Here is a 26,094-nt window from a genome sequence, read left to right as displayed (position 1 = left end):
CAGCTGGCTCCTTCCTACTCTGGGTTGGGGGGGAGGCTCCTCCGTGTCCCCCCCCCCCCGTGAGGCCGAAGGCTCCCAGCCTCTTCTTCCTCCCTCTCCCAGCACCGGCAATGAGCAGCCCCGGTGTTAATTCAGCTTAATTTAAAGCTGCTTGACCCCAGGCATGGGAGGTATGAAGGGCAGCAATTTCTTAATGAGCCAGCGCTTCGTTAAGGCCAGATTTGATGGGGTGAGGGTGGGTAATTGGACCCCGGGCCCATGCACGGTGCCTTATCCCTTCCTGCTCCCCCAGGCTGCGTGCACACCCGGCCCCAAATTCAGCTCCTGCAGCCCCGGCGCTGACCTGGCCACGGCTCGGCCGGGGCACTGGGTCCAGCTAGGGAAACTGAGGCACGGCCCGCTCCCACCCCAGGGGGGCTCCTGGCCCCAGTTACCAGCTCTGGGGACATCCCCAGGAGGTGCAGGGTTAGGACTCGAACACTGAAGAGGAGGAAAAGCCCCATGGGCTCCTTGCAGCCCCCCATGAGCTGAGGAACGAAAGGAGCAAAGGAAATAACGTCCCTGCTTTAGAGATAAGGAAGGAACTCCCCAGATCTCACCCAAAATGAGCCAAATCATGCCACCGGGTCAAGAAATTCAAACGGGGTAGAGATGGCAAGGCTTTGGGCAGTCGTTCCCTTCCGAAAAGCACAAAGCTTGATTAGGAAATTGTGTCTGAGAGGTGATTTGTGCATTAAAACGGACCCAGCTCTGAAGCCAGGTAATTAGAGGAGAAACACGGGCTGGGAATGAGGACAGAACGAGGGGTACAAACGTCGTGTGTTTTATTGAGCCAGCCGCCGTGTCCGCATCCAGACACACGCCGTGAGAGCCCCCGAGCTCCTCGTCCCGCCTGGAGGTGCCCTCAGCCCCCCAGCAAGAGCAACCCGGGCACAAATCCACAGCCTGGGCTTCGTCTGGGCTCCAAAAAGGAGGCTGGAAGGGGAGACGCTGCCTCGTGCCTTGCAGCCAGAGGCAGGACCCACAGCGCACGGCTCCAGCCCTCCCCCCTCGCTCATTCTTGCAGCCACCCCAATTTTTGCCCACCCCATTTCCTCCTCCCATCCCCGGGTCAGTTCTGCTGGATGTTCAGAAGGGAAAAAGAGCCAAAAATCCGCGGCGGTGCAGGTGGCATCCAAGGATGGGAAGGACAGGAAGAGGCGCTTGGCACAGCCCGTGAAAACACAGTAAAAACAGCGCTTTTAGCCCGCAAATTACCTTTTTTTTTTCCTCTTATTTTTTTTGCTCTGCTTCCCAGCATGGAGGGGTTGATGGGGCAAGCTCGGAGCCAGTCCTAAAAAAGCTCAGGGCCAGGGGAATAGCACCGTGTGGCTGAGCAGTGCAGCAGAAGGGGTTTTTGCAAGGCTCGAGGGCTGCCCCAGGCTGTGGGGAAACCACGGGGCAGGGGTCCTGGGCTCAGCATCTTCCCTTAATCTGACCTTAAAGGTGGCAAGCTGAGCCTCGGGCAGCTTTGCCACCTCCCCTCGGGCTGTTTGGCAGTTTTTAAGATATCCCTTTGAGGGGCTGGGACCTTTTCTTCCTCTCCAGGTGGAAAAAAAACCATTGGGGTTATATTAAAACAACCCCTCCGGAGAGCAGGGCAGGCTCTAGGGGATGTGGATGAGGAGAACGGGGGCACAGCCTTGCTACCTTTCAGGAAAAACCCCTCTGATCCTGCCCTGGGGCTTTGTAAGAGGGTTTGGTGCAGAAAGGGCCAATTTATTTGTTTGGGGACAGCTCCAGCCCTGGCCCCCAGCCCTGCTCCTGTCCCCCCCAGCAGCTCCAGGAAGAACCGAGACGCTCTCACTGCCAGCACGAGGGGCATTCCCTTTTGGGCACTGCTTTATTTGCGTTTCCCCCTCCTCCAGCTCCAGCCAAGGGAGCACCGGGCCCAGGGCAAAGCTGAAAAACGTCCCCAAACCTCAGCCTCCGGCTTTCAGAGCAGCAACACCCCCCCCAAAACCCTCCACACTTGGCACTAGGTGCCAAGAAAGGAACGGGAGTTGAGCTTTAGGACTGCAACTCCAGCCGGGCTCCACCAGGGAGGTGCAGGCTGCAGCCCCTTCTGCCCTGCAGCACGGAGGAGGATGGTTTTCTTCAGCAGCAGGGGAAAAAAAAAAAAGGGGGAAAAAAAAATCCCACTGAGCCAGGCCCCTAGTGAACAAGGAGGGCATTTCAGCACTCTCCAGGCCCCCAGAGAGGAGGGGGTCCCTGCTCTCCACCACACATCGCTCCCAGGCCCACAGGGGGCTTCTCTTTTCTCCTCCCATCCCCATCAATTAAAAAGGAGCTAGACAGACAAACGGCTTCAAAATAAAAAAAAAAATTGGGAGCACAGGAGGAGCGACCAGCTTCACAGCCCACCTGAGATCTCTGAACCGTGCCCAAGAAGAGCCGGAGTCTTTGACTGGTGGTGGTTCCTTGGTTTAGCCAAGGAAAGCCCCGCAGGTTTTGGGAGAAGCTGAAAAAGGAAAAAATCAGTGGGGAAACGCTGTCCCTCTCCCCTCGCCTTTCCTCGAGTGCGTGGCCCTGCTGGGGCCAGCTCCGGGCGTGATTTAAAGCTTGGCTTCTCTCCCCGCTGTGCTACCAGGCTGCATGCTGCAAAGGGAACACAAACTGCAAGACAAACGAAGCAGCTGGGACTTGTGCTATGTTTCCTTTGTTTTTTTTTTTTTTTTTTTCTTTTTTTTTACCTGAAAACAAGGAACATCCTGCCAACTCCAGTACAACGCATGGCGGGAGGAAGGCTTTTGGAGCAGCTTCTGGCTGGCCCACGTGAAAAACAACCGAGTGGAGAGGACTAGTGGTTTGGACTTGCATAGCTGCTGTTAGCTCACGTGGGCAGAGAGAGCTGGATCTCCATCCCGTCGCCGCAGATGAATTACCAAGAGGCCCTTCAGCCCCGTCTCCCACCGCTCAAGTTGTCTTGGGAGCAACCCGTGTCTTCATTTCCAGGCATCAGCACGTGACGGGACGTCAAACGCAGGTTGCTGGAGGTGCTGGAGGTGGATGGAGGTCTGAAAGGGCCCTCGAAAGCTCAGGCAGGGAGTTTTGATCTTCCAGCATCCAGCTGTGGAGCAGCTTCCCTTCTTCACGGGATGCTAAAAGCACTGGACAGTTTGTGAGCTGCCCCGGAGGGATGCGAGGAGGGGGGGAACACGACGACCACTCCAGTTCTGCCACCCTCTCCAGCAGGACGTAGCAGCAGTGGTGGCAGAACAGCCAGCAGAATAGAGAATGGCTTTGAGATCCTGCTTCCTCCGTTAACGCCTCACTGCAAGGTTTAAAAAAAGGGAAAAAAAAGGAAAAAAAGAGGAAAAAAAGACGCATTGGGACTGTTGGTGTCTGCTGGTTTGATCCATCTCAGTCTCTGCATTCCAACCGAGTGGTTGAGCCTCACTGGGGCTTGAATCCTGCGTGGTTCTTCCTCTTCCAGCAGCTCTGCTGGACTCGACTCCTTTCCTCCAAGGCCTGAGGCTGGAAGCAAAGAAGCAGGAGGGAGCAGGGAAGGGGGAAAAGGAGAAAAAAAGGCAGGGGAAGAGTCCTTTTCACCTCTCTCGAGCAGCCTGGTCGATCCCTTACTGCTCGTGAAGTGTGCAGCTCGTCGAGGAAGCAAGGATGTGCACCAAGGCCACGGGCGCAGCGCTCTTCTCGCAGGCCAACATCCCTTTGCACTGAGCCCGCTCCATGGGGACAGGGAAAGGAAATAAATATGCTTGTTCCAAAAAACAAAAAATTATATTAAGAGCTTTTTTCCCCCCCCTTTTAAATAGCATCATTGTCTCCTTTTCTCTCTGACATTGGAAGAGTATCCAGAACCCCAAAGGAACTCCACTTCTTTTTTTTTTTTTTAATATTATTTATAGATAGAAAAACTAAGAATTGAAAAGGAAAAAAAAAATCCTTGAAAAATAATTCATTCAAAGGGGAAAAAAAGAGAAAAAAAAAAAGTACGTTTTCCTGTCACCAGATTGCCAAGCAAAAGCTCAACACTCTTTGGATCTTCTTTGCCAAGCTCGGGGGGCTCCGTGTCTGCTCTGCTGGTTCGGTTCCGTTTAAGTCGAGTCCACGCTTTGAAGCCGCCTGCCCATTTCAGCTGACCAAGCAAGCTTTTGGTGGGGAAGGAAGGGGGGAAAAATGGATGACTGCCCGTCTCTCGCCCGTCCCTGCCGACTGGGAGAAGGGCAGAGCTCTGCCTCGGCCGTGCCGAGGTTGCCTCTCTCTTCTCAGAGCAGTTGGCGCCGTCAGAGATGTGCAGCCGTCTGGTTGGGGTGCAGGTGGCGGGTGTCCGTGTGCGTGCCGAATCAGATTTGATTTTTTTTTTAAATTATTTTCTTCTTTTTTTTTAATTTTTGAAGGTATTTTTCTTATTGTCGTTGCTGCTGCTGCTGCTGCTTCGTGGCTGAGTGTCGCCTGGATGTTTGTTTCCTTTGTTCAGACGCTGCACGTTCCGAGAGGGGGAGAGAAAGGTACACCAACCCGATGCCCTTCTGAACATCAGCCCATCTCTTTCCACTGCTTGTAGAACTCCAGAACGTTTTTTATTTCTACGCTGGCGCTGGTGGCTGCCTGGATGGCAGACTGCAAGCAAACAGACACCACAGGTTATTTTTTTTCTTGCCCTTCACAACCTGGAGATTCTCGGCCACGGCTAGAAGGCCCAGCTCTCCTTCATGCTGAAGTTGCTGTGGCATTAAAGGCCTGTACAGACACACAAATTATTTCCCTCTCCTCCCCCAGGATTATTTTGCACCACTACAGCAAGCTGGATCGAGGGGCCTTCAAGGAAATATGTGTAGGGACCAAGAGCTTCCAACTAAACATGGAAAATCCAGGACTGTTTTTACTCACTGCAGAAAACATTAAATAAAAACCCTCTTGCCAACCCAACCGGATTTTAATCTTGCTAGGAAGCAGGAGGGCTGAGCTCAGCACAGAATTACTGACCTGCATGGGTGCTGAAAGCGTGCTTGGGTCTTCCAGCTGAAAGCCTGTGATGATGGTGACCATCCCCGTGGTGTCATCCTCTCCGTTCCCTTGGGACACCGTCAGCTGTTTGCAGCTGTCCAGGATTTTATAGAGATTCCTGCCACGCAGATGCAAAGAAAAGAGAAAGAAGGGAGACCACTTGTTTGTGCAAACAGTTTCAAATATTCTTAGGATGATGCACTGAAAGCAGGGCTGTTTCTCTGCTGCCTGTTGAGGGCTTTTCTGGGACCCTTTTTAGGGCCAGAAGCGTTTGGTGTCACACACGATGCGCAGAAGGACGCCCTCCCCATCCTCTCTGGGGAATTTGACTGTCACCCACACAACATCAAACCGAGCAAGCTGTAGGACTGCTCCCAGCACTAACACTTCTCTCCAGAACCACCTGCCTGCTGGGAATCGGGCTCAGACACCTCCAGCTGCTGTCATCTTACCAGGCGTCTAAATCCTGTCTCTTCAATTTATGCCTCTCGAAGCTCTTCCCGACATCTTTCTGGCAACGAATGTACCTACGGAAAGATCAGAGTCACTGAGCTCACACTGAGGCTGTCACACAGACTGCAGTCAGTGCTCTACAACAGGTCTGTCAGGGTCCCCAGGCACCTCTGGCTTTTATCAGCCAGAGTAATACCTAAAGGATGGCTCCAGAACCCCCCTGTGAAGCCCCTCAGACCACCTCCCCCCTCTCATCACTGCCGCTGGGTGCACTTCACAGATCCCACAAGTGTTTCCAAGGCTGCCAGCCCTGACACAAGCCTTGAAGGTGCACTTTGTCTTCGCAGAAGTGCTGCTGTTTGTCCTGCTGCAGCAAACCTGGGTAATGCTGCTGAAGAGCTGCGACTCCGCTCCTCGGAAGCAGCCACATTTCATGGCCAAGCCCATCTGGAGAACCAGCTGCCAAGTCTGTTATTTCCCCACCTCCCCTCTTGCCAAGCGCATTCCTGAGGCCTGGCTTTCCCTCGGCCCACTCCTCACTCTGCTCTAAGGGATGCACAGCCTGCTCCCACCTCTGATGCTTCCTTCCATCCCAAAATACCCCCGTTACAAAACCAAGGGCAGAGCATTCTGCCTCTCCCATTCTCACCTGTTTCCCTTTTTAAATTCTGCCTCCAGATACCGGATGCTGTCCCGAGCACCTGCGTTATCCTTTTTCAGGAAGTCTAAGCCATCGATCACTAACAGAAATAAAAAAAGAAACAGAGCCATCTGCCTTAGCAAACTCATCCAGATGTGTCAGGAATTTCTCAGCGTGACACGAAGCAGAGCTCCCGTACCTATTCGAGGGATGATGATTATGAACCTCCCGCTGGTGGCCAGCTGCTTGACCACAGCCAGGTGCTGGCAGAGGGCCTGGGTGTCCGGGACAAGGTAAGGAGACATGGCTGACTGTGCTTTGGGCTGCTGGAGACTTCCCTCCAGCTGAGAAACCTCCAGCTGAAACACACAGAGAAACACAGAGAGACTTGCTTTAACATTACGGTGAAACAAACGATGGAAGGAGGCAAAATTCCCCTCCCGGTGCTCCATCCGACCCTCCCAACCTTCCAGCACAGAGAAGTTGTGCAGGAAGCAGAGAGCTGGAAGTGGTTGGTTCCATCCCACCCATCACAGCTCTCTTTTGCAGAGAAAACTTCTTAATTCTGCATGGAATGGGAAAAAGGGAGGGAGATCTCCCCCCTTCCCTTCCCAATTTCAGACATTTCAGGGGCGTCACTCTGCCAGGGTTTAGACAGCAAGCAAAGGTCTCCTACCTGCAATCGAAGCTGAGCCATATCTCTCATTAGCCTGTTCCGACGAGCTTCCTCTGCAGCCTAGTTACAAAAACAAACTTCCAAATCAATTAGCAGGAAACACGAACTGGCACAAGCAGCCACTTGTAGAAACAGGATGAAAAGGGGACACCTGAGTAGCTTTTGGAGGGTAACAGGAGCAAACCTTCCAACTCCAACCCCAAATCTGTTTGATTATAGTTCCAATTTAATAGGAATGATGCAGGAAATTGTGGCAAGCATAGAGAATGAGCCCACCTCTGCCAACTCACCATGTGAAACTGGGCTTGGGCCTGGTGCAGCAAGTTGTCTTGCTCTGACTGTGCTATGCTGATGAAGATCCCAAGCTCTGAGTTGAACTGCAGGATGCTGCCCTGCAAGCGGGTAATGAAGTGGCCAAAGCTCCGAATGCAGCAAATCCGAACAACAGACTGCAAAGAAGCAGAAAACAGCCCTCAGAGGAAACATTTCTGATGAAAACGTGCTGCTGAATAGAGGGACACGTGGCAAGGGCTGCAGGGAAAGTCTACAGTTGGCCAGAAAGCTGAGAAGTGTTTGGTGTTTGCAGCCTGGGTTTCCTCAGCTCAAAAAAGCTCCAGAAAACATCCACAGGCTTTCCCTCAGAAACCTCTGCTTGAGCAGGGAGAAGAAATCAAATGAAATTGCAACCTCTACATTCATTTTGGGGCAGGCACTACTCTTTGTTGTGCTGCTGGGAGAAGGCAGCAAAAGGTGAGCTCACGTGGGATGTGACGTTGATGTTTTTTGCTCCAGCTGCCCCAGCAGGTTGAGAGGACATTCAGGACCTCACCCAGCCGGGCTGCGATTTAACAGCGTGGGGTTAAGATGTTAGCATATTCCCCACCCCGAAGGAAGCAGACTGGTCCAGCAATGCAAAACAGAAGACCAGTTGTTTGTTGTTTTCTTTCTGAAGACAGCTACACCACCCCTAAATTATCACCTTGGTCCTTTACATTTGGGGAAACAGACAGAAGTGCTCTGCGAGGGCACGCAGCGCCAAAAAACACAACGTTTCACCAACTTCTGCTTTTTCTTGTGTAGGATCACAGGACGTATCCTGCAACTCTGACCCTTTCATCCAAGGCAGGGCAGAGACAAAACTCTTCTGTCCAGACAGAGAGGTCAGGAGATTGCATGCAGCAAGGCTGGCATGTGACTGTGCTTCCTTTCATAATGATTCTGACAGAGAAGGGGGGGGAAAGCACGCTGGGTTTTTGGACACAGACGACTTCAGCAACCACCAATAACAACATGAACTCAGACTCAAGGGTCTGAGTCACTCTGGGGTCTGTTTTGGTGATAAGAAGAACCAGATCTTCACCTGCACGGCTAAGATAAGCTGCACTTCCAGAAAGGCAAATGCAGTTTGTGCCAAGATTCGGGATTTACCCTGACTCACCTCCTCCACTGCTGAGAAAATCGGTCGGTCCTGCTCGAAGTTAAACCTCTTGTGTGCATTTTTCAGAGGGGGCAGATTTCGCAGGGCCACATCTTCTGGGAGCAGCAAGTTGGTGTGCAGGTCTGGCAGCTCGGCGCCGCTCAGCATGTCCTTGACTTCATTACAAAGGTCCAGTCCTGGGAAGGAGGGAGGAGAAGCACACCAACATATGCTGATTGAAACAACCGATGCCGAGACAGAGGAAAAACGCTCTAAGGCACATAATGCACGGTGAACAAGGGCGGAGGTTTGTAATTACATAGGTACTGTGAACATGTGCTGGGGGAGGAATGCTGTTAACAAAAAGGCCACCCACAACATGAAGAGTAACTGCTCCAAACAACCAGCTGAGGAACTCCTCTCTGCTCAGAAAAGCTGTAGTTTGGAGGGTCAGCTTTCCCATCCCTTCCAAAAGAGAAGCATCCCTCCAAACTATGCTTCCTAACACCCACGTGGGTTTTTAGGCTGAGGTGCAGGGCACATCGTGAGCATCCAAAGGTTGAAAACTGATTTCCATGATTGCCACGATGGAATCAGACCCTCACTTATGGTCTTGATTCCAATCAGGTTGGCCACACAAGGACTTCAAGCACACAGGTGTGAGAGTTTTGGTTATAGGCAGCCCCACATCATGGATTCATGGAGCTGAAGTCTATAGGACAGTATTTAACTGGAGCAGTGTTTAAATAAGAAAATAACACATGGAAGAAGTCACTTCGCATTGGGCTTAAAGCAAACTGCTACTGGAAACATGGAAAAACCACTGAGGCTTGCTGAAACACTGCGTTGCCCTTTCCTTCTCCCCTACCTGATTCCTGCAGGTCTGCAGCAGAAGGCAGAAGGTTCAGGAGCACGGACAGCCTGTTCCACAGGCTCTGAGAGCTCTGCAGAACAAAACACAAAAGGCCACAGAAATCGTCAGGATAGATGTATGCAGTAACCAGGCCACGTGGGCTTCCCATTCTCTTTCGCAGACCTCAAAATGCTTTAAAAACATAAACTTCACGATGCTTTTTGAGGCCACGATGATCTTAATTCAGCTGGTGGGGTGTGGAACCTCACCTCCCATCCAGGACTGGGCCAACAGTTTCATTATGCCCTTAGCAGCCCCAGCCCAGCCCAGGGGATCTGAACAGACACAGCCCTGGAGCAAACACCGAGCCCAGTTCCCACCTGAGCACACATGATGATGAGGTCTGTGTTTGTCCTCAGCCAGTCCAGGAACACCTTGACGGTGAGAAGCAGCCCCTCGTTGGTCACGATCTCCAGCTTCTCCTGAAGGGATCGCTCGTTCCTGCAGGATTTGTTACTTGAAATGCTCTCCTCAGAGTCGGACACATCGTCTGGAAAAATAAAAGGGAAAACGAGATGATGGCAGGCATTAAACCCCCCGAGAAGCCAAGCCTTACGGGTGTGAGAACAGTGCTGAGCTGGAAGAGTCAAGTGGAACTTGTCAGTGCCTCTGCATATCCTGACAAAGCCAGTTCTCTGCCCCCTGTGCTGTTGATGAGTGTATTGCTGTTGCACTTTATTCCTCAGTGATAGAAGATTGCTAAAATGGCTCTGTGAAAACCTGACAGAAGTCTTAACCCTCTGCAGCTGCCTTTGAGATTCTGCAACAGAGCAGGGGGGAACAGCACGTGCCAGCACGAGGACGGCATCGTTCACTGCACAGAACAGGGACCACCAGGTGGGTCAACACGCACCCAGCTTTGGGCTACACAAGAGCAGAAAACAGCAGCATTATTTTACAAGCCAGGGGACCATGAGAACTTCAATATTGAATATGTTTTGTCATTTTGTCATTCTGCAGACCCGAGGATCTCAAAGCCAGCATCCAGGGCACAGCAACATCCCTCAATGACATCAGGCCAGCTACACGAGCAACCTGAGGTCAAGGTAGCAGCAAGCGTGGGATTGGCTGTGTTCTACTCCAGTCCCTTATTTTAATTGCACAGTCACTTCTGTCCATTAGCACAGCGATTATCATTCAATAAATGCTCAGAATCAAAAGGGAGGAAGCAATTTATGCAGAAACCACCCCCAACAGAGTGTTAAAACCGTGAACTAGCCCCGGTTTTGAAACAGCACAGCTGAGGGAAGGAGAGCTCCAAGCCAAAAAGCACAGGGATTCATTCAACCTCTCACTTTCTGCATCTATAAAGGCAACAGGACCACACGATTCAGATACATTCCTGGGTCTGCAGCTTCTGCATAGCCCACTGAACATATAAAGGAAAATGTTAAACAGACCAAACCCCTTTTGTTTCTTTCTTTCCCCCAAACTCTTTCAAGTGGCTCCAGAGCCAAGCTGGGAGTCACAAATTGCTCCCACGATCTAATGCTTCCCCTTCAAATCCAAACCCAGGCAGAGCCTGAATCAGGCCCATTGAGTCTGGCAGCACGATGCAGAAATGTTTCCTTGCTCCAGGGAAGCGGGGAGGAACGACAAACAAGACTGAACAGGCCCATGTGGTTTTATCTGAAACACAAACAACGCCCTGTAGTGCATCAGATCTCCCTTCCAAGCTGTTCTTTCCCAGAGCATTACTCGGTTGCATAAATGGTGTGGTGACAGAGAAATCACAGCTCCACCTGCTGTGCAGCTGCAGTTTGGTTCAGCACTGAATTCAGCGTGGAAGCCTTCAGAGGGTCACAGAAAGTGGCCCTCAACTCCTCTTGCACGCACCTAGGACACGTCTTCCAGACAAGCCACAACAGTTTTGGTGACATGATGGCTCGTGGAAAACTTCCTCGACTGCGTCTGCACTGGGAAGGATCTGATTACAGAGATCGTGGGGAAGAGGAAGATAATCCAGACTGCTAATCCCTGCTGGAATTACCCCTGGTACTACATCAGAGGTGCTCAGCACCTGGCTGGAATTATTATTCTGCCTGCTGAGCAGAACAACAGCTAACACTGGCTGGCTGCAGGTGTCTCCTTTGCTCGCTTGCATGGGATCCCAGATGTCAGGCAAGAAGCAAAGCTCCTCCAGGAAACACCCAGCCCCAGATTTGTATGGTACGTGGGCAATCTGCTCATCCAAACCTGCCCGAAGGAGAATTTGCAGGATAGAAGGGGGTGGATTTTAGCAAACAGACTGCTCCGAGCTTGCAGCCCTCCACAGAAAAGCACAACACGCTTCCAACGTCCTTACCTTGCTCTGCCAAGCTGGGTTTCTCCAGATCTCCGTTGACGCATGGCTTGTTGTCCAGCCCATCCTTTAAGACAGCTGGCTCACAGTTTGGTTTCAGAAGGATGTTGCTGAAAGTGGGAGCCAAGCGAAAGCAGCGTTTGGTCTGGAACAGCTGGGTGGACATGGCTTGGAGGTTACTGGCTATGCTCGCGTCGTTAGTGCTCAGGGAAACGGGTCCATTCACTGCCGAATCTGGGGTCTCAGTTTTAGAGATGCTCGGGATCTTAGAGTCCCCAAGCCCACTGCCATCTACACAGTTTTTTAAGGCCTCTTTGGGCCCACTTTTGCCTCGGCTGCTTCCCTCCTCACCCGGCTCATCTTCCATGTCCTCCAAGTCAGACCGAGATTCTTGGCTGTTCATGTCAGAGTCCGTCTCCACATCAAAAGCAGCTTCTGCTTCCTCGTCACTCTTCTCTGAGCCACTTTCTGAGCCATCGCTGCCCTTTGTAGAGCCCTGGCTGGAGTCAGAGTCAAAGCCCTCACTCAGGTCACTCTCATCCACCTTCTGGGGGTGGCGACGGCGACGCAAACAGGAGAGGCGAGAGTATTTCTTGCTTTTCTTGCAGTCATTCTTCCGCTGTTCCTCTTTGGGCTGGTGATTGGCCAACTCAGCTTCGGCTTCTTTCTCAATCGAGTTCAAAGGCTCCCGCGGCTCCTGGTCATCTGCAGACATTTCAAATGAGGCCACAAGTTAGAAAAGCACCGATGTCTCACACAAGCTGCTTGCTGGCCCCGAGCCAGGGGAACCAGCAGCACAAATTTCAGCCATCGCTTCTATTATTGTCTTTCCCCAGAAAAAGAAGTAATGACAACCCTGAGAGAATGACTCAGACACTAAAAGGGCAGCCGGAAAGACTCGAGAAGCCTGGATTCCTACAGCCCAAGCTGTGCTGCTCCGTTATCAGGCAGCCTCAATGCTGAACATTGTCAAACCAGCACAGAACACGCAGCTGAATTTTAATTTTTCTACCCGGCTTTCTAAAATCTGAGAGCCAAGTGACCCACCTAGCAGGCCAGGAGCGTGTGCCAGTCACCTTGATGAAACCAGCCTCCCCACCTCACAACCAGACTGAGTTGACCTCATCCCTTTCCTCCACCAACACGCCCCGAGCCTTTCCAGCAGCCCTCTGTCACCCTGCCAGCTTCAAAACCCAGGCAGGGGAGGAGTCGTTCACTGTTGCTTTTGGCCAGGAAAAGTCCAGCCTTGCATTCTGTGAAATGGTACAAATTGACCGTTTGGAGGGGAAAGATTAAGTGGTTTTCTTCTCTGCTCAACAGGCTCCACCAGCAGCTAAAGACCTGCTTTTGTCTGAACAGAGATGAGGCGTGAAGAGTAGGGCCAGCCTCCCCTACAAACTGCTCTGCCCAGGTGTTTTACCTGAGATCATCTCAGAGGAAGAGAAAAAGAGTCCAGTAAATAACAGAGAATGCAGACAGAACAAAAGCAGCACAGACTGGGGTAAATAGATGATGAACAAGCTGCCAAAAGACACAAAACCGTAACTCCTTTCAAGACAGCAAGCGACCCTTCTATTCTACAATGATTCTGCTACTCGCTGAGAGCATCTAAGTGGAGACCATCTCCCCAAATTACCCATCTTTGTGGATTTCAGCCCAGCAGTCAAAGATTGAGATGTTTTTAGCACCACTCAGGCACGATGCTAAAAAACCCATGTCCAGGAGATTTAGGAAAGGAAAGGAAAAGCCACCCCCTTATCGACATGCAAGTGGGGAGAGCCAGCTTAGTTCCACCTCCATCCTCTTACCTGTGCCATCATTCTGAAAGGCTGGGACTGGATTTTCCCCTTCTTCCAGCTCTGCCTGCAGCCGCATATTGACGTGATTTATCAGGTGAGAGAAGAGGGCCAGCGTGAAAGCAATGGCTGCGCTGTACTGCTTTGAACCTGCAAGGAGACAGCTTAATGAGGCAGAGGAGCCTGACCACTAGCCCAAAACACGAGCGCCCACTAAGACTTCTTCTGCCTAATTGGACTGCTGATTGTTATCAGATCACTTGATTTCCAAATGGCTGAAGGCACTGGTTACCTGCCCTCTTGAGGCTGTGAACACTCATAAAGCAGATGATCACCATGCGGAAGATCAGGAGATCGGGAAGGAAGGAGTAGCCGCTCTCATACTCTTCTTCATCTTCGCTGGTTGAGCTCAGGTTAGGAGGAGAAGGCAGGTAGAACAAGCACAGGTTGAAATCCTCCAGTACAGACTGGCAGAGTGACGTCAGCTCAGAATCCAGAGAGCTTAACGGGAAGAAAAAATTAACAAGAATTATTATTCAAGACCCAAACTCCTGGCAATGGCTGCGTGTAGACTGACCAAATCTGGCAGAAGCTACAGTTGGGCAATCCTTTGCCCTGGGAAAGATAAAGCAAAGGGGAACATAACGCAGGCAACCACAGGTATGAGAAGCAAGTGGGATGAATCAGATTACATTTTCCTCTCCAAGGCTGATAAATTAAAGATAAACTATAACTAGGGCATGTCCTTGCAAAGAGATGGGTCACCAGAAAAAATACGGGGTGGGATGGGGTCAGCAGATGGACTCACACATCGAGTCCCAGGCCCAAAGCGACCCTCCTGCAGACTAGCACAGGAACAACCACAGTCCTTATCTGCACATCTCCTGTAATTCAAAGATCTCAAAACCACTTTACACCTAACCTAAATAACCGCTGGATGACTTTTTCCCCGGGAGCTCAGGCTGTAGCCATGAAGAAACGGGGCACTTCGATGTTAAAGACAGCAAAAGTTTCAGATCCACCGCTCAGCTAAAAGGATCACAACACACAAGGATCACAACACACAAGTTAGGGACTCTTTTTTCCCTCCTCCCATAGCTCTAACTCACAGCCACGCAAGAACATTCTCCTGTAGCTATTAGCCACTTCAAATGAAGCACACGTGGTTTTCAGTATAATGGGCTGTAGGAGTCTCCTCCTTACCCCCAAATTTTTTTTTGCTTTTTAGCAACAGGCTTTAGGGAAGCAACAGGCACAAGTTGCAGTAAAGGAAAATAAAAATCTCTCCATAGTAAAGGTGGTGAAAAACTGGAAGGGGAACCAGAGAGGTGTGAAATCTTTGTCCTCATATCCACTGAAAACTCAACTGGTTGAAGCTCAGAGCAACCTCACCTAATTTCACATTTGAATCTATCTTTACAGCAGACCCTACTTTGGGGAAAAGACTGAACCTCTAGAAAATCTCTTCCAAACTACACTATTCCATGATGAATTTAATTGCAGTCTGTGTACTAGCCCTTTAAAACGCCTGCTTTATTTCAAGAGGTGAATTTAGCATCACCTGAAAACCTCCCAGCAGAAAAAGACTTCATAAAGCTTGGACCTTTTGGCAAAAAGCTTCAGCACAGGCACCATTATCCTGCAGGGAACAGCCTCTTCCACTTCTGAATGCCTGCTAGGGTGAATTATTAATGGAAGATAGAATCTGTCATGACCTTACCTGCTCTTTGGTTGCAAAAGGCTCTGCAGGTACATAAAGCTCACCAGCAACCTCTTAATGTCTTTGCACCTAAAAAGATTGCGAAGAAAACACTGTCAAGCAGGTACCCTCCTGCAGGTATCCATCCCTGAGATGGAAAAGGCTAACAGAGCTCTACCAATAGGTAAATCAGGTCTCGATTGATAACTACATCCTGAGGAAACTGCAGAAAAAAGGTTAGTTTACGTATTTCTGCTTTTCACCCATGCCTCGATGCTCCTGTACAGCCACCAGCTCCAGGGGAGAGGGAGAAATACATCACCTCAACATCTATACCCAGAGAGCCTTCATATTCTCTCCTAAGATCATGACCTGAGAGACCTGGAATGGGATCTAAACTGGGGCTCCCCGAATTTTGACACTTGCTGCCTCAAACGGGTGACCCAGCAGTTCCCATTTCCCAGAAAGACATTGCTCCTGACCCAGAGTAGGATATTGGTGTGACTGCAAACCCTCAGCCCGCACCCCTCTCCTTTTCCTTGCCCTCCTACCGTTTCTTGCTGGGAGACAGCTTCCTGGTTTCACATTTCTTCAGCTGGTGATACATTTTGGCTGCTTTGTCGTACAGACGCTTCAGGTTCCCATAGGCACCTTCGAAGGACACTTCAGACTGGATACTGAGATATGGAAATAAAACACATCAGGAGTTATTTTGCCACAAGGTTGCTCGTGTTCTATGGCTTTACTTCCCCAGAGAGTTATTCAGGCATTTAACACGAAGATGGGTACAGCTAAAGAACTTAACTCCCCCTGAGATCTGTGAATCCCACTCCAAGCTGCATCACGGCTCTGTCTGCAACGTTTCCACACCTTTTTTAAATTTGTGCCTTAAGGCCATGTTTCGATATCTTAATTCCCTCCACCTCACCATGCTGGGTGCCTCACTTAGCACTTTTACACCCCTTCAGACACAGCTCTCTAGCCCAGGCATTGGGTCTCAGCTGAAACACTGCCCTGTGTGCGTTTGTTTAGTGGTCAAAATAAAGGAGAAAAGAATCTGACACCAGCAACCACAGTGCACTGATTCTTTGCCCAGAAAGCCAAGATCCTCGCAGACACTCACCAGCGTAAATAGCAATAGGTGGCTTCCACGTTGTAGTATTTGCTCCCAGCCAATGTCCCCAGCTGATTAAAAGGCATGCCTGTAATGAAAGAGAGGGGCAATGGAACTAACTTAGCTCCTCCAATGGCCCTGCTAGAAAGCAGAGCCTTTCTTCCTCACTCTGTTTCATGTGAGAGAGAAAACAGGTGGCACCAACAATGCTAAAAAGCTGCAGTACAAAGAACTGGACTACTTGATTCTTTCACCACTTTTTTTTTTTTTGGCTTTATGGTGCTTTTGGTCTTCTGCACCTTCCTGCTGGCTATCTGTGTAAGGAGAGCAAACAACTCCTCCTCCTCCTCTGTATTAATAATGACAAGACCTTGACTCTGTCATTCTGTATTCATCTTGTCAGCATTTAAGAGTTTTGTCCCACCTCACTGCGCTACATAAATGTTGGTCAGTTATTGGTATTTGGGATCAGACTGAACAAACACCTCAGCAAGAATCCTGCAAAGACAGCACAGAGAGCAAATCTCTTTGGAACATCCTTTTTGAGATAAGACAGGCTCCCAACTCTTGCCACGTGTTCTTGTAAAGTAGTTCCTTCTAAAAGGAGACAGGAACACATGAGATTGGGGGTTAGAGGTGGCAGTGGCAAGGCACAGAGAGGAGCAATAACGCTCTGCTTCTGGCAATGGGCAGCTGGATTTTCCCTCAGCCAGACAAACCCAATTTTACCACATCCATGGAGTTTGACCTTCTCAGATGAGTAAGCTGAGGCCATGCGGGGAGACAACCTTTGCTCTATCTCCTCTGTTTGGCTTGTCAGCAAGAGAGAGTTTCTCAGAAAAGGAAGTGATTTTAACAAGGGAATAAAACCACTCCTCTCTCAGCAGCAGGATGTAAACCTGAACAAAAACCACTACCATTGTTTTCAGGTTAGGGAAAAGTGATGTTAATGACCAAAACGTAACTCAACTCACCAATTTGTGGTGCAACAGAAAGGGCTTGATAGTAAAACCGCTCAGCCAGCAACTCTGTGTCCACTCCTGCCAGTTCGTTCTGATAGCGAGCTGAAAGAAAACCACACACTACAAATCAGAAACCATCCCTCCACGCCTGTGGTAGCATGTAAGCAAAAAGAAGAAATTCTTCTCCTCCGTGTGCTAAGTGCTGATTAATTTCTCCTTGAGTAACTCCGTGTTGTACTCCATTTCCCAGTACCTCAACCAGACTATGTTCTACTACAGCACAGTGTGAAATCTAAAGCAAGACAATAAAACACAAAACACTTGGCTGTGGCTAAATTGTATTTGGGTGGCAGTGGCGGATCGCAGACACAAAAGTAGGCATTTTGGAAACCTTAGGGGAAAGCACAGAGAAGAGGTGAGCACGTTTGTCTCCCACCAGCCAGGTATGGCACTCTCACCACCCCCAGGAAACATTTATTTGCAGTGCATTGCCGAGCTGATTCACACAGGTTTCAAGAGCTTGAAGGCTGCTGCTGTGTGCCAAGCACATTTACCCATGACACACGTCAGCTAGCTGTTTTTCACACCATTACATGTTTGCTCACTGCTTTCACACCCACACGGTCACCATCAAGCGAGAAGTTGACACGCTTACCACACGCTGCAGGAGGTCGTGACTGTGGGACAGCCAGGTCTGCTACCCGAAGGATGACACACAGCCAGACACGACGACAAAGAACCCTGGGCTTTGCCGTGGCCCATCACTCTGGATTGATTCACAATAATGCTTAACAAACCTGATTTGCAGTCACACTTCTCACGACAGCGAGGCAATTTTAAAGCAAGCCTCAACTGCGAAATCAGCCCGCTTCGAGTTTCCTTCACACCATCCAAGCAACATGACTGAAAGCAAAGGATCCCGTTCCTTAACGTTCAGGGATGCAGCTGTTTGCTAAACGCAAAACTCTCAGCTACTGGCACACACACACACACAAAAGCTCCTGCAAGCTGCAGCAGTTATCCGTGACGATTTCACCCTTCAGTGACGAATGTGTGCAAGAGAAACCAGCACCTGCCAGTAACTGGTGACTTACGGTCACGGACTCAGTGCTGCACAGGCACCAATTTTAAGGTATTAAAGGTTACCCTGAAAGATGCTGCTGCTCTTACCTAGATCTCCGAGATAAACCAGGCATCTGTGACACGCCATCTGTGCCCACTCCATCTCCTTCTCCGATGCAGACACGGGTTTCTTGCAGCCTACAGGCAAAATACAAAGTCACACACACGGCTGGGCACAGGCAGCTGGAAAAACACACCAGCAGCCCACGCCCCTGCCTCAGACCCCAACATTTCACCAGCTGAAAACCACAATCACACGTTCAGACCGCACTTTAAGCTGTTTGGGGCTCCTTACAGACAAGCAGCGGCTCATCCTCGCTGTCATAGAGGTGACAAATGCCATGCAGGCACTGATGCTCACCTCCTCCCTGCTGATCAGGGGCAGGGAGTGTCACGGCATCGCCAGCAGTCACCGAAATGTCTGTCTGCTCAGACTTTGCCTTAAAGGTACGCCACGGAGAGCTGGCGACGCCTGCACCGAGATGAGAGGACAAAGGCCAATTCCTGTCTACGAGGCACGTGACCGCGTTAACACAGCGTTGAGCACAAGCTAATAAGGCCTGCAGAGGCTGATTTTGTTAGCATGGCTAATGAGGCCTTTGGATAGGAGCTGGCGCAAATCCCTGGAAGCCAGAACAAAGGCTGAGCACGCCTGCACCTGGCGACAGCATACAGCATGGACGTAACCCCCCCCGACACTGAAGGTGGTAACGAACTCCAGATCAAGACTGAGATTTGGATTCAGAATTGCCAAAAAAAAAAAAAAAAGGAAGAGAAGTGAAAAAAAGAAGTCAGGACAGCAAATCTGTGTTAGAGGCAGGGAGAATTTGCCTCCGGGGAAAAAAACAAACAAACAAAAACAGTTCAGGTAGTAGAAAGTGTCAAAAGCAACAGGGGAAGGCTCCAGCCAGCTGACCTGACCTAATTTAAGCTGTGAAACGTGGCTCAGTGCCTGGGAGGGGCTGCAGTTGGGAAGCCGCAGTTTCCCATCCCCGCATCAGCGCCTTCTCCCCAGCCTGGGGGGTTCAGCTGGAGCTCAGGGGCACAGGTCCTGCGTTTGCCCTTCCCCTCCAGAATTCATTTACTGCCACTGGGCAAGACCAGTGTCACGGATGCGGTCTAGGTTCAGTCTTCCTGTTGCCAAGGTCTCTTCTGGAGGAGAAACATCCCTCAAACAGGAACCCCAAAGGAAGGTTTTCAGCTCGGTCCAATCTGCAGCCTGAGCTGCTTTCCTCTTGGCTTGGTTTAAAAGGGTGGAAGTGATATCTGGAGGCTCAAGTGACCCGTGAGGAATGGTTCCCACTCACCGACAGGCACTGAGTCACACAACACCAACACACGGCCTCGAAAGCTGCGTCCAGACACGCTACTGGATCTATCCTCCCTTTCCTTTTCCCTTTTAATCTTCTCATTTCCCTTTATATAACAATCAAGTTGTCGCCACCCCAATCTGGAGTTCATGCAGGATTCTTCCACATCTATCTCTTCTGGACACGCAAGGTTCCATCTTAATTATGAAGTTACATATTTGTCTGCTGCATCATTTTAATTATAGAGCCCAGACACATTAAGGAACCTGAACACGGGAGCCTTTCAAATGCGATCCCACCGCAGGGCATAAACTGATCTAGAGCGTGCATTTTGAAAATTTATTAATTCTGCCGTGCTGAGATACATTTCTAAAATCAACAGTTGCCAGGGACATCTGCCTTATCAACTGACATTTCAAAGCTGATCATGATACAATCATCTCCCAGAAGCTAAGAATAGGATCCCGGCAACTAAAACATTCTACTGCTAAAGGTGTACTAACTCTGATTTCTGCTGTCCTCGCCACTGCTAGCTTGAAAAACACCAGTTAAACCCTTGCTAATTCAGTTCCCCAAAATTCAGACGATCCATTTCCCAGCTGGACTCACCTAAGACAGAAACAGGCACCTTGAGGTTACTGAGCACAACCCAGGAGCAAAGATGAACGAAGTATTGCAAGATAATCTAGGATGTGAATCCATACACAGCCTTGAGCTGTGAATTTTTTGATTTACTCTGAAGGTGGTGAGGAACCGGAGGAGGTTGCCCAGAGAAGCTGTGGAATCCCTGGAAGTGTTTAAGGCCAGGCTGGATGGGGCTTTGGGCAACCTGGTCTAGTGGAAGGGGGTGTGGAAGGAGCTGATCTTTAAGGTCCTTTCCAACCCATTCTACAATTCTATGATTCCATAAAAATCTGCCATCACCAAACATTTACTAAGGGATTTTCTAACAGGGTTTTCTTGCTATTAGAAACCCTTCTGGCTTCCACACTTTAATATTAAAAAAATAAAATAAAAGCGTTATGGAAAAGGGAACAGGGAGAACAGGACAGGCTGTTCGGAACAGACACCAATCTAATCAGAAACATAAAAGATGGCACCTTGAGTGCTGAAACAAGGATGGATTAGCACAAGGGGAAGCCTCCAGTCTGGGATCCAGCCTTACCCAACAGCCCCAGACACCGAGCACCAACCTATTAGAGGGTCCGTGACATGCGTCCAGTCGATGCAGCACTGCAGCTCCAGCTGATAGTGAGACTGAATGTAGAGGAGAAGGTGCTGGTAAAATCCGATGCCAGCAACTAAGTGAGTCCGGTACGCACACTCCAGAGTGCTGCGGCTGTGAATGTGCTGGAGGGAAGAGAGGTGAAAAGATGTCACTGCAGTCCAGGTAACGTTTTAGGCTGGAAACCCAAGTTATATGTAGCAAAAGAGTGGGCAACTCAGCTTTTGTTGGTTTTGCACAGTTCTGCACCTCCCTTTGCTCAACGGTGTTTTATCTGGTAGTATTTACTGAGGGTAGACACCAAGGAGAAACACTTGGAGCAATGAAGAATAAAAGTAAAATCAAGGTGTCTGGTTAGAACACGCCAAAATTACATTCAGACAACCAGATCACCAGGAGACAGGTCACAGCACTGGAAAATACAGCGTGGATATTTTGTATTTTCCAGTGATCAATTCTAAGGGGAAAAAAATAAATAAATCAGCACTGACAAAGCCTCCTAAGTCCATCACTGGCACTCGTTCTACGTGGAAAATGTGTTTTGTGAAGTTGGGAAGCCAAAAATTAAGTAAATGATGCTGGAATATACTCTGCAGTGGCAGCCCTCGCAGCAGATCATTAGCAGTTACCTGCGCACAGCTAGCCAAAAAGCACATCAGCTCCACAACTAAAATTCAGGACTGCCTGGTATTCAGATAACAACATCTACAAGTAAATAAAGCGTTTAACTTGCTCTGACCCACTGCCTGCCCAGAGACTTTCTCATGCCAGAGCAACAAATCCTTACCTTTTTATTTGTTTTAATGAGCTGGATAACTTCATAGTAAACTTTCCTCCAGAGCAGTTCTTCTGCTTTTCTTCCATAATCCACTGGGTGCAAGAACATCAGCTTCACACACAGCTCTCGCAGCCTGAGAGAGACAGCAAAGAATTCGTGTTTAGCCACAGCAGCTTCAAATACAGCTGCCACTGCATGAGCAAAACTGAGAAAATCTGAATTAATTACGATGGATGAGCTAGGCTATCGGGTGATGGTACAGCTTGTGCTGCTCCCACACAAGAACATCTGGAAAAGCCCACCCCAAACCAGTTACCACGGCTCAGCTGGCCATCAGCAGCTTCTTAAATTGCAGCAGTGTAAAAAATTGTCTATGGCCACAGGCTAGAAAGAAAAGACAACCCCACTAGGTATCTTCTGAACCCGAAAAAAGATTTATCACATACAAACACAAAGTTTCTACATCACAATTCTTTTTTTTTTAATTAATTACAAGGAAGGCACCAGCCAACAGCTTTTTTGTATTATAGTGGCACCTGGGAAAGCCTCCAGCCAGAGATTCTGTGGCTAGGTGTTGTTCAAATACCTGAAATCTAGCCTCTGCTCCAAAAACCTGGAGGAATCCGTCCTCAGTGGGTGCACCACAAAGTGAACACACCGTGAAACTGCTGATTCAAGACATCCACGTGTCACTTCACGTGGGTTTTTCCAGAGAAATACAAAAAATGACTGCCCTGCCCAACTTACTTGTTCCTCAAGCTGATGTTCTCTGGCTTGAACACTTCTTGATACGCTGCCTTGTTACCGAGGATGAGATCCAATCGATGAACAGCCTCTACCACTGCTCTGCAAGGTAATAAAAACATAAAGAGGAGCTTCAGCACGGGTTGTCTGAGGTTATTTTACGAGATCTGGAGTCTCTGCATGGAACCATACATTGAATTTGTTATAAAATGAATTAATTCCCAATGATCGCTACTTTGATAGGGTGAGTCAAACTTCCACCAATTCCTGCTTCCTTACCAACTCATCTACGAGAGAAAGCAACTTATTTGCCAAAATTTCCTCTCCTTCCTCACCACGATTCCTTAATTAAAGGTCTTAAAGATCTCTAGATGACAGGTAACAGAGGGATTGTTTTCAGTACACCACAGCACCTGACAGAAGGAGAGGAATGTAGGGAAGACTTGGGAGATCGGAACACCAACCTGAACCAACTTCTTCCTAAAGAATCATGGAGAAAACCCAGACCAGAGTACAAGTGGCCCAGAAGCCTGCTCCTAACCTGGACGTCCTTCTGCTCACTAACATCTTTCTCCTGCGGCGTGGAGATCCTCTGCAAACTCTGACAACCCACTGCTCTCCGAAGGGAGAACGGCAAACAAGGAGAACGCGTTCTCTTTAGCAGGTTAAGATGCAAAATACGAAGTCACGAAGCTCGCGGCATAACAACAGGGGGGAAAAGAAGAAAAATAAACCTCCACACACCCCTAGCTTCCCCCAAAGTCACCCTCCTTGCTGCAGCCCGTGCTCCGTGTCCCATCGCCACCTCCCAAAGACCTCCTGCAGCAATCACTGCGGCAGGAAGCGACCAGCGCCGTGCCCGGGGAACTGCTTCGCTTCCTATGCAGAAGGGTGGCCAGAAGAAAGGGGAACTGCTGATTCATTTGATTCCCAGAGAGAAGGAGAGGAAATCTATGATCTATTCCCAAAATAGGTAGTCGCTCCTTCTTCAGAACAGCTGTAAAAATGCTTTCACCATACAGATAATTGGCGGCTGCTGGGGGTCGGACCCAAGCTCATCATTGACACCACCAGGTGGGAAACGACTCGGTGATTTCCTCTTTTTTTTTTTTATTTTACTACCTAAAAAGGTGCCACGAAGCCCTGTTAGAAGATCCTCGAGTCCAACAGCGACAGATTACTTCCCACAACAGCCAGACGCGGGCACTTGGAGACACCGGACCCTTTTGCTATTTTTTTTTATGGGATTCTCAAAACTTGATGCCACAAAAAACACAGGGCAGCAAGGTTTCTCTTTTAGGATGAGGGTGCCTGTAGGGCACAAGGCAGACCCTGTGCTAGAAGCTCTTCTTAGCACAAACTCCAGGAGGAGGCAGAGGCTGCGATGGCCACAGGTGACTTGCAAGAATCGGACGCCCAGCGGGAAGGAACTCCTTCCGTGTGTCCCTACGGCTCCAGGACGGGGTGAGATGGCACAGGGAGTTTTATTTGTCCTGTATTTCTTTATTTAATTCATCATCAAGAGGCACAGACCCGGAGGAGCGTGAGGTTTCTCAGGGAGAGGAGCTGCAGCCGCTCACTTGATCCTGGTACGTGTCGGTGCACAAATACTGCCCAGAACAAGGCTGGCAGGCGAGGAGAGGAGGGCAAAGCCAAGAGAATGCTGTCAAAAAAAATATCTGGTCGCCCTAAAATAAAAAAAGCAGATTGAAACAGCAGCCAGATTAATCCAGCTGCCACGATCTGAGGTGAAACTCCGGGATTATCCGTCGGGGAAGAGTTAAATGGAACAGATCCGAGGCACGCAGCAAGGAGCGCAAAGTAAAGGAGAGTGAGATACTGCTTGACCTCATCAACTCTCGGGCTGAAATTGAGAAAAATTGTCAAGGGGCTGGTTCAGGTGGACGGCTGGCTAGGAGAGCTATCAGCCACAGCGAGGAAATTTGTGGCTGCTGCAGATTTTATAAACCCTGCACCGAAACCACGACACTCCTGGCTCAAAGGAGACGGAGATCCCCAGGAGCTGCTGTAAGAAACCACTCAGCCAATTCTGCCGTAAGGAAATGACCTCCCCCCGTTGCCCCGAGGACCAGTCCCACATCTGCTCAAGGAATCTAACCTCAAAGGGTCAAAACCAGCGCCAAAAACCTGTCCGAAGCACGCCAAGGAAATGGATTTTAGCTACTCCAAGCTGCCACTTGTGCTTTGTGGTTTCAGTCAAGGGTCTCGCTGGGTTTCTCTGAGGAAGGCAAGTTTAGAAAGGGGTGACGAGGTTGGGAGAGGTGAAAGGACGGGCCCGATGTCACCGGGCAAGCCAGCGGGATGAAAACAAACGGGCTGTGCCCAAAAACATCTCCCTTCAGCACCTCGCTCAGCTCTGAAGGCGCGCTGTCACTGCTCCACTCGCCTACCAGCCTGCTTTACAACCGGAGAAATGGTGAAAAAGGGGGCAAGAGGTGGGGGTGGTGCCAAAATAAGGTATCCACGGAGCACCTCGGCACGGTGCCTCGGTCCTGCAGGGCTGAGGAGACCAAAACTGCCCGGATTTTGCCCTGACAGCACCTGCACGGCGTGGAGACGTAGCAGGAGCAGAGCCCCAAGGAGTGCTTTTGTCACCAGGGCTCGCAGCAGCCACAGCCTTGCCCTCCTTCCAGCAGGAGCCTTCCCAGCCCCAAAATCCTTCCCCCATGTGCCACCAGTGCCACACGGGCCCCGTCACAGCCTCCCCTTTCCCTGGGTGTCCCCAAGTCTTCCCCATGTCCTTCTGCATCCTCGTGTCCCCTACCCTGTCCCCATGGACCCTGCACGACTCCTTCCCCCCCCCCCCCCCCCGTGTCCTGACCCATTTCCCTGCCCCCCTCGCATTTTCCCTGCATCCCCTTCCCCAGTTCCTTCTCCCCCACCTCCTTTTTCCTTTTCCTTCTCCTCTTTTGCCTGGGATCCTCCCCCACCTCCTTCCCCAGACCCCCCCCCTGCACCCCCCAGTCTCCTTTCCCTTGCCCTTCCCACACCCCCAGCCCCTTCCCCCCCCCCCCGATCCTCCCCAGTTTCCCCCTTTCCCCTCCCCTTCCCCTGATCCCCCCCTTATCCCTATGATCCCCCCGATCCTCCCTGCTCTCCTCGATCCCCTTCATTTCCCCCACTCCCCCTAATTTCACCCAGTCCCTACCACCCCCCCCTGCTCCCTGGGATCCCCCTCAACACCCCTGATCCCCCCGGTCCCCTTGATCCCCCCCGATCCCCTTCAACCCTCTCAGTCTCCTTGACCCCCCCCCGATCCCCTTGATCCCCCCACACCCCCCCAGTCCCTGGCATCCCCCCGATCCCTCCCAGCCCCCTTCAAACCCTCTCAGTCTCTTTAACCCCCCCCGGTCCCCCTGATCCCCCCTCACCACCTCAATCCCCGGGACCCCCCCCTTGTCCCCAGACCCCCCCCGGTCCCCCCAATACCCCCCCAACCCCCCCGCTCCCCCTCACCCCCCTTCAACCCTCTCCTCCTTGATCCCCGCCGCTCCCCCCGATCTCCCCTCACCCCCCCGCTCCCCTCAATCCCCCGGGACCCCCCCGGTGCCCTCCCAACCCCCTCAACCCCCCCTTAACCCCCTCAATCCCCCCCCCCCGGGGCTCCTCACCGGTACAGCCGCTTGGTGTGCAGCACCTTAGCCTCGGGCTCGCCGCTCTCACCGCCGGCCCCGCCGCCTTGGCTCATGGCTCCCCGGCGGGGGGGCGAGGCCCGGAGCCTTCCCGGGGCCTTCCCGGGGCCCCCTCAGCGCCGCCCGCGCCGCCGCCGCCGCCGCCCCCGGCCCCGCTCGGCCGCCATGGCTGCCCCCTAGCCCCCCTCGCGCGAAGACTCTCGCGAGATTTCGGCGGCCGGGCAAACATGGCGGCGGCCGGCCCGGCCTCACCTCGCGAGAACCCGCCTCCCGCCGCGCCAGT

The 26,094-nt window shown here is 50.8% G+C and overlaps 1 protein-coding gene across 1 annotated transcript; it reads right to left on the bottom strand.

Annotated features, from left to right (window-relative positions):
• Positions 1-2,676: 2,676 nt before the first annotated feature.
• Positions 2,677-26,010, bottom strand: SMG5 (SMG5 nonsense mediated mRNA decay factor). Its single transcript, XM_068662610.1, has 22 exons — positions 25,791-26,010; positions 22,162-22,260; positions 21,424-21,547; positions 20,605-20,761; positions 18,150-18,239; positions 16,992-17,081; positions 16,027-16,105; positions 15,455-15,580; positions 14,925-14,993; positions 13,497-13,705; positions 13,217-13,354; positions 11,412-12,113; positions 9,427-9,596; positions 9,062-9,137; positions 8,215-8,390; positions 7,067-7,225; positions 6,777-6,836; positions 6,300-6,459; positions 6,110-6,200; positions 5,460-5,534; positions 4,987-5,125; positions 2,677-4,620 (listed from the first exon to the last, which is right to left on the bottom strand). Exons 1-22 carry the CDS (start codon positions 25,865-25,867, stop codon positions 4,537-4,539), a joined length of 3,150 nt encoding a protein of 1,049 aa, XP_068518711.1. The 5' UTR covers positions 25,868-26,010; the 3' UTR covers positions 2,677-4,536.
• Positions 26,011-26,094: the final 84 nt, after the last annotated feature.

Source organism: Anas acuta, chromosome 28, assembly GCF_963932015.1.
Source record: "Anas acuta chromosome 28, bAnaAcu1.1, whole genome shotgun sequence".
Taxonomy (NCBI): Eukaryota; Metazoa; Chordata; class Aves; order Anseriformes; family Anatidae; genus Anas; species Anas acuta.
The sequence above is the reverse complement of the archived record's forward strand: the minus strand, read 5'-3'. Positions and strand labels throughout refer to the sequence as shown.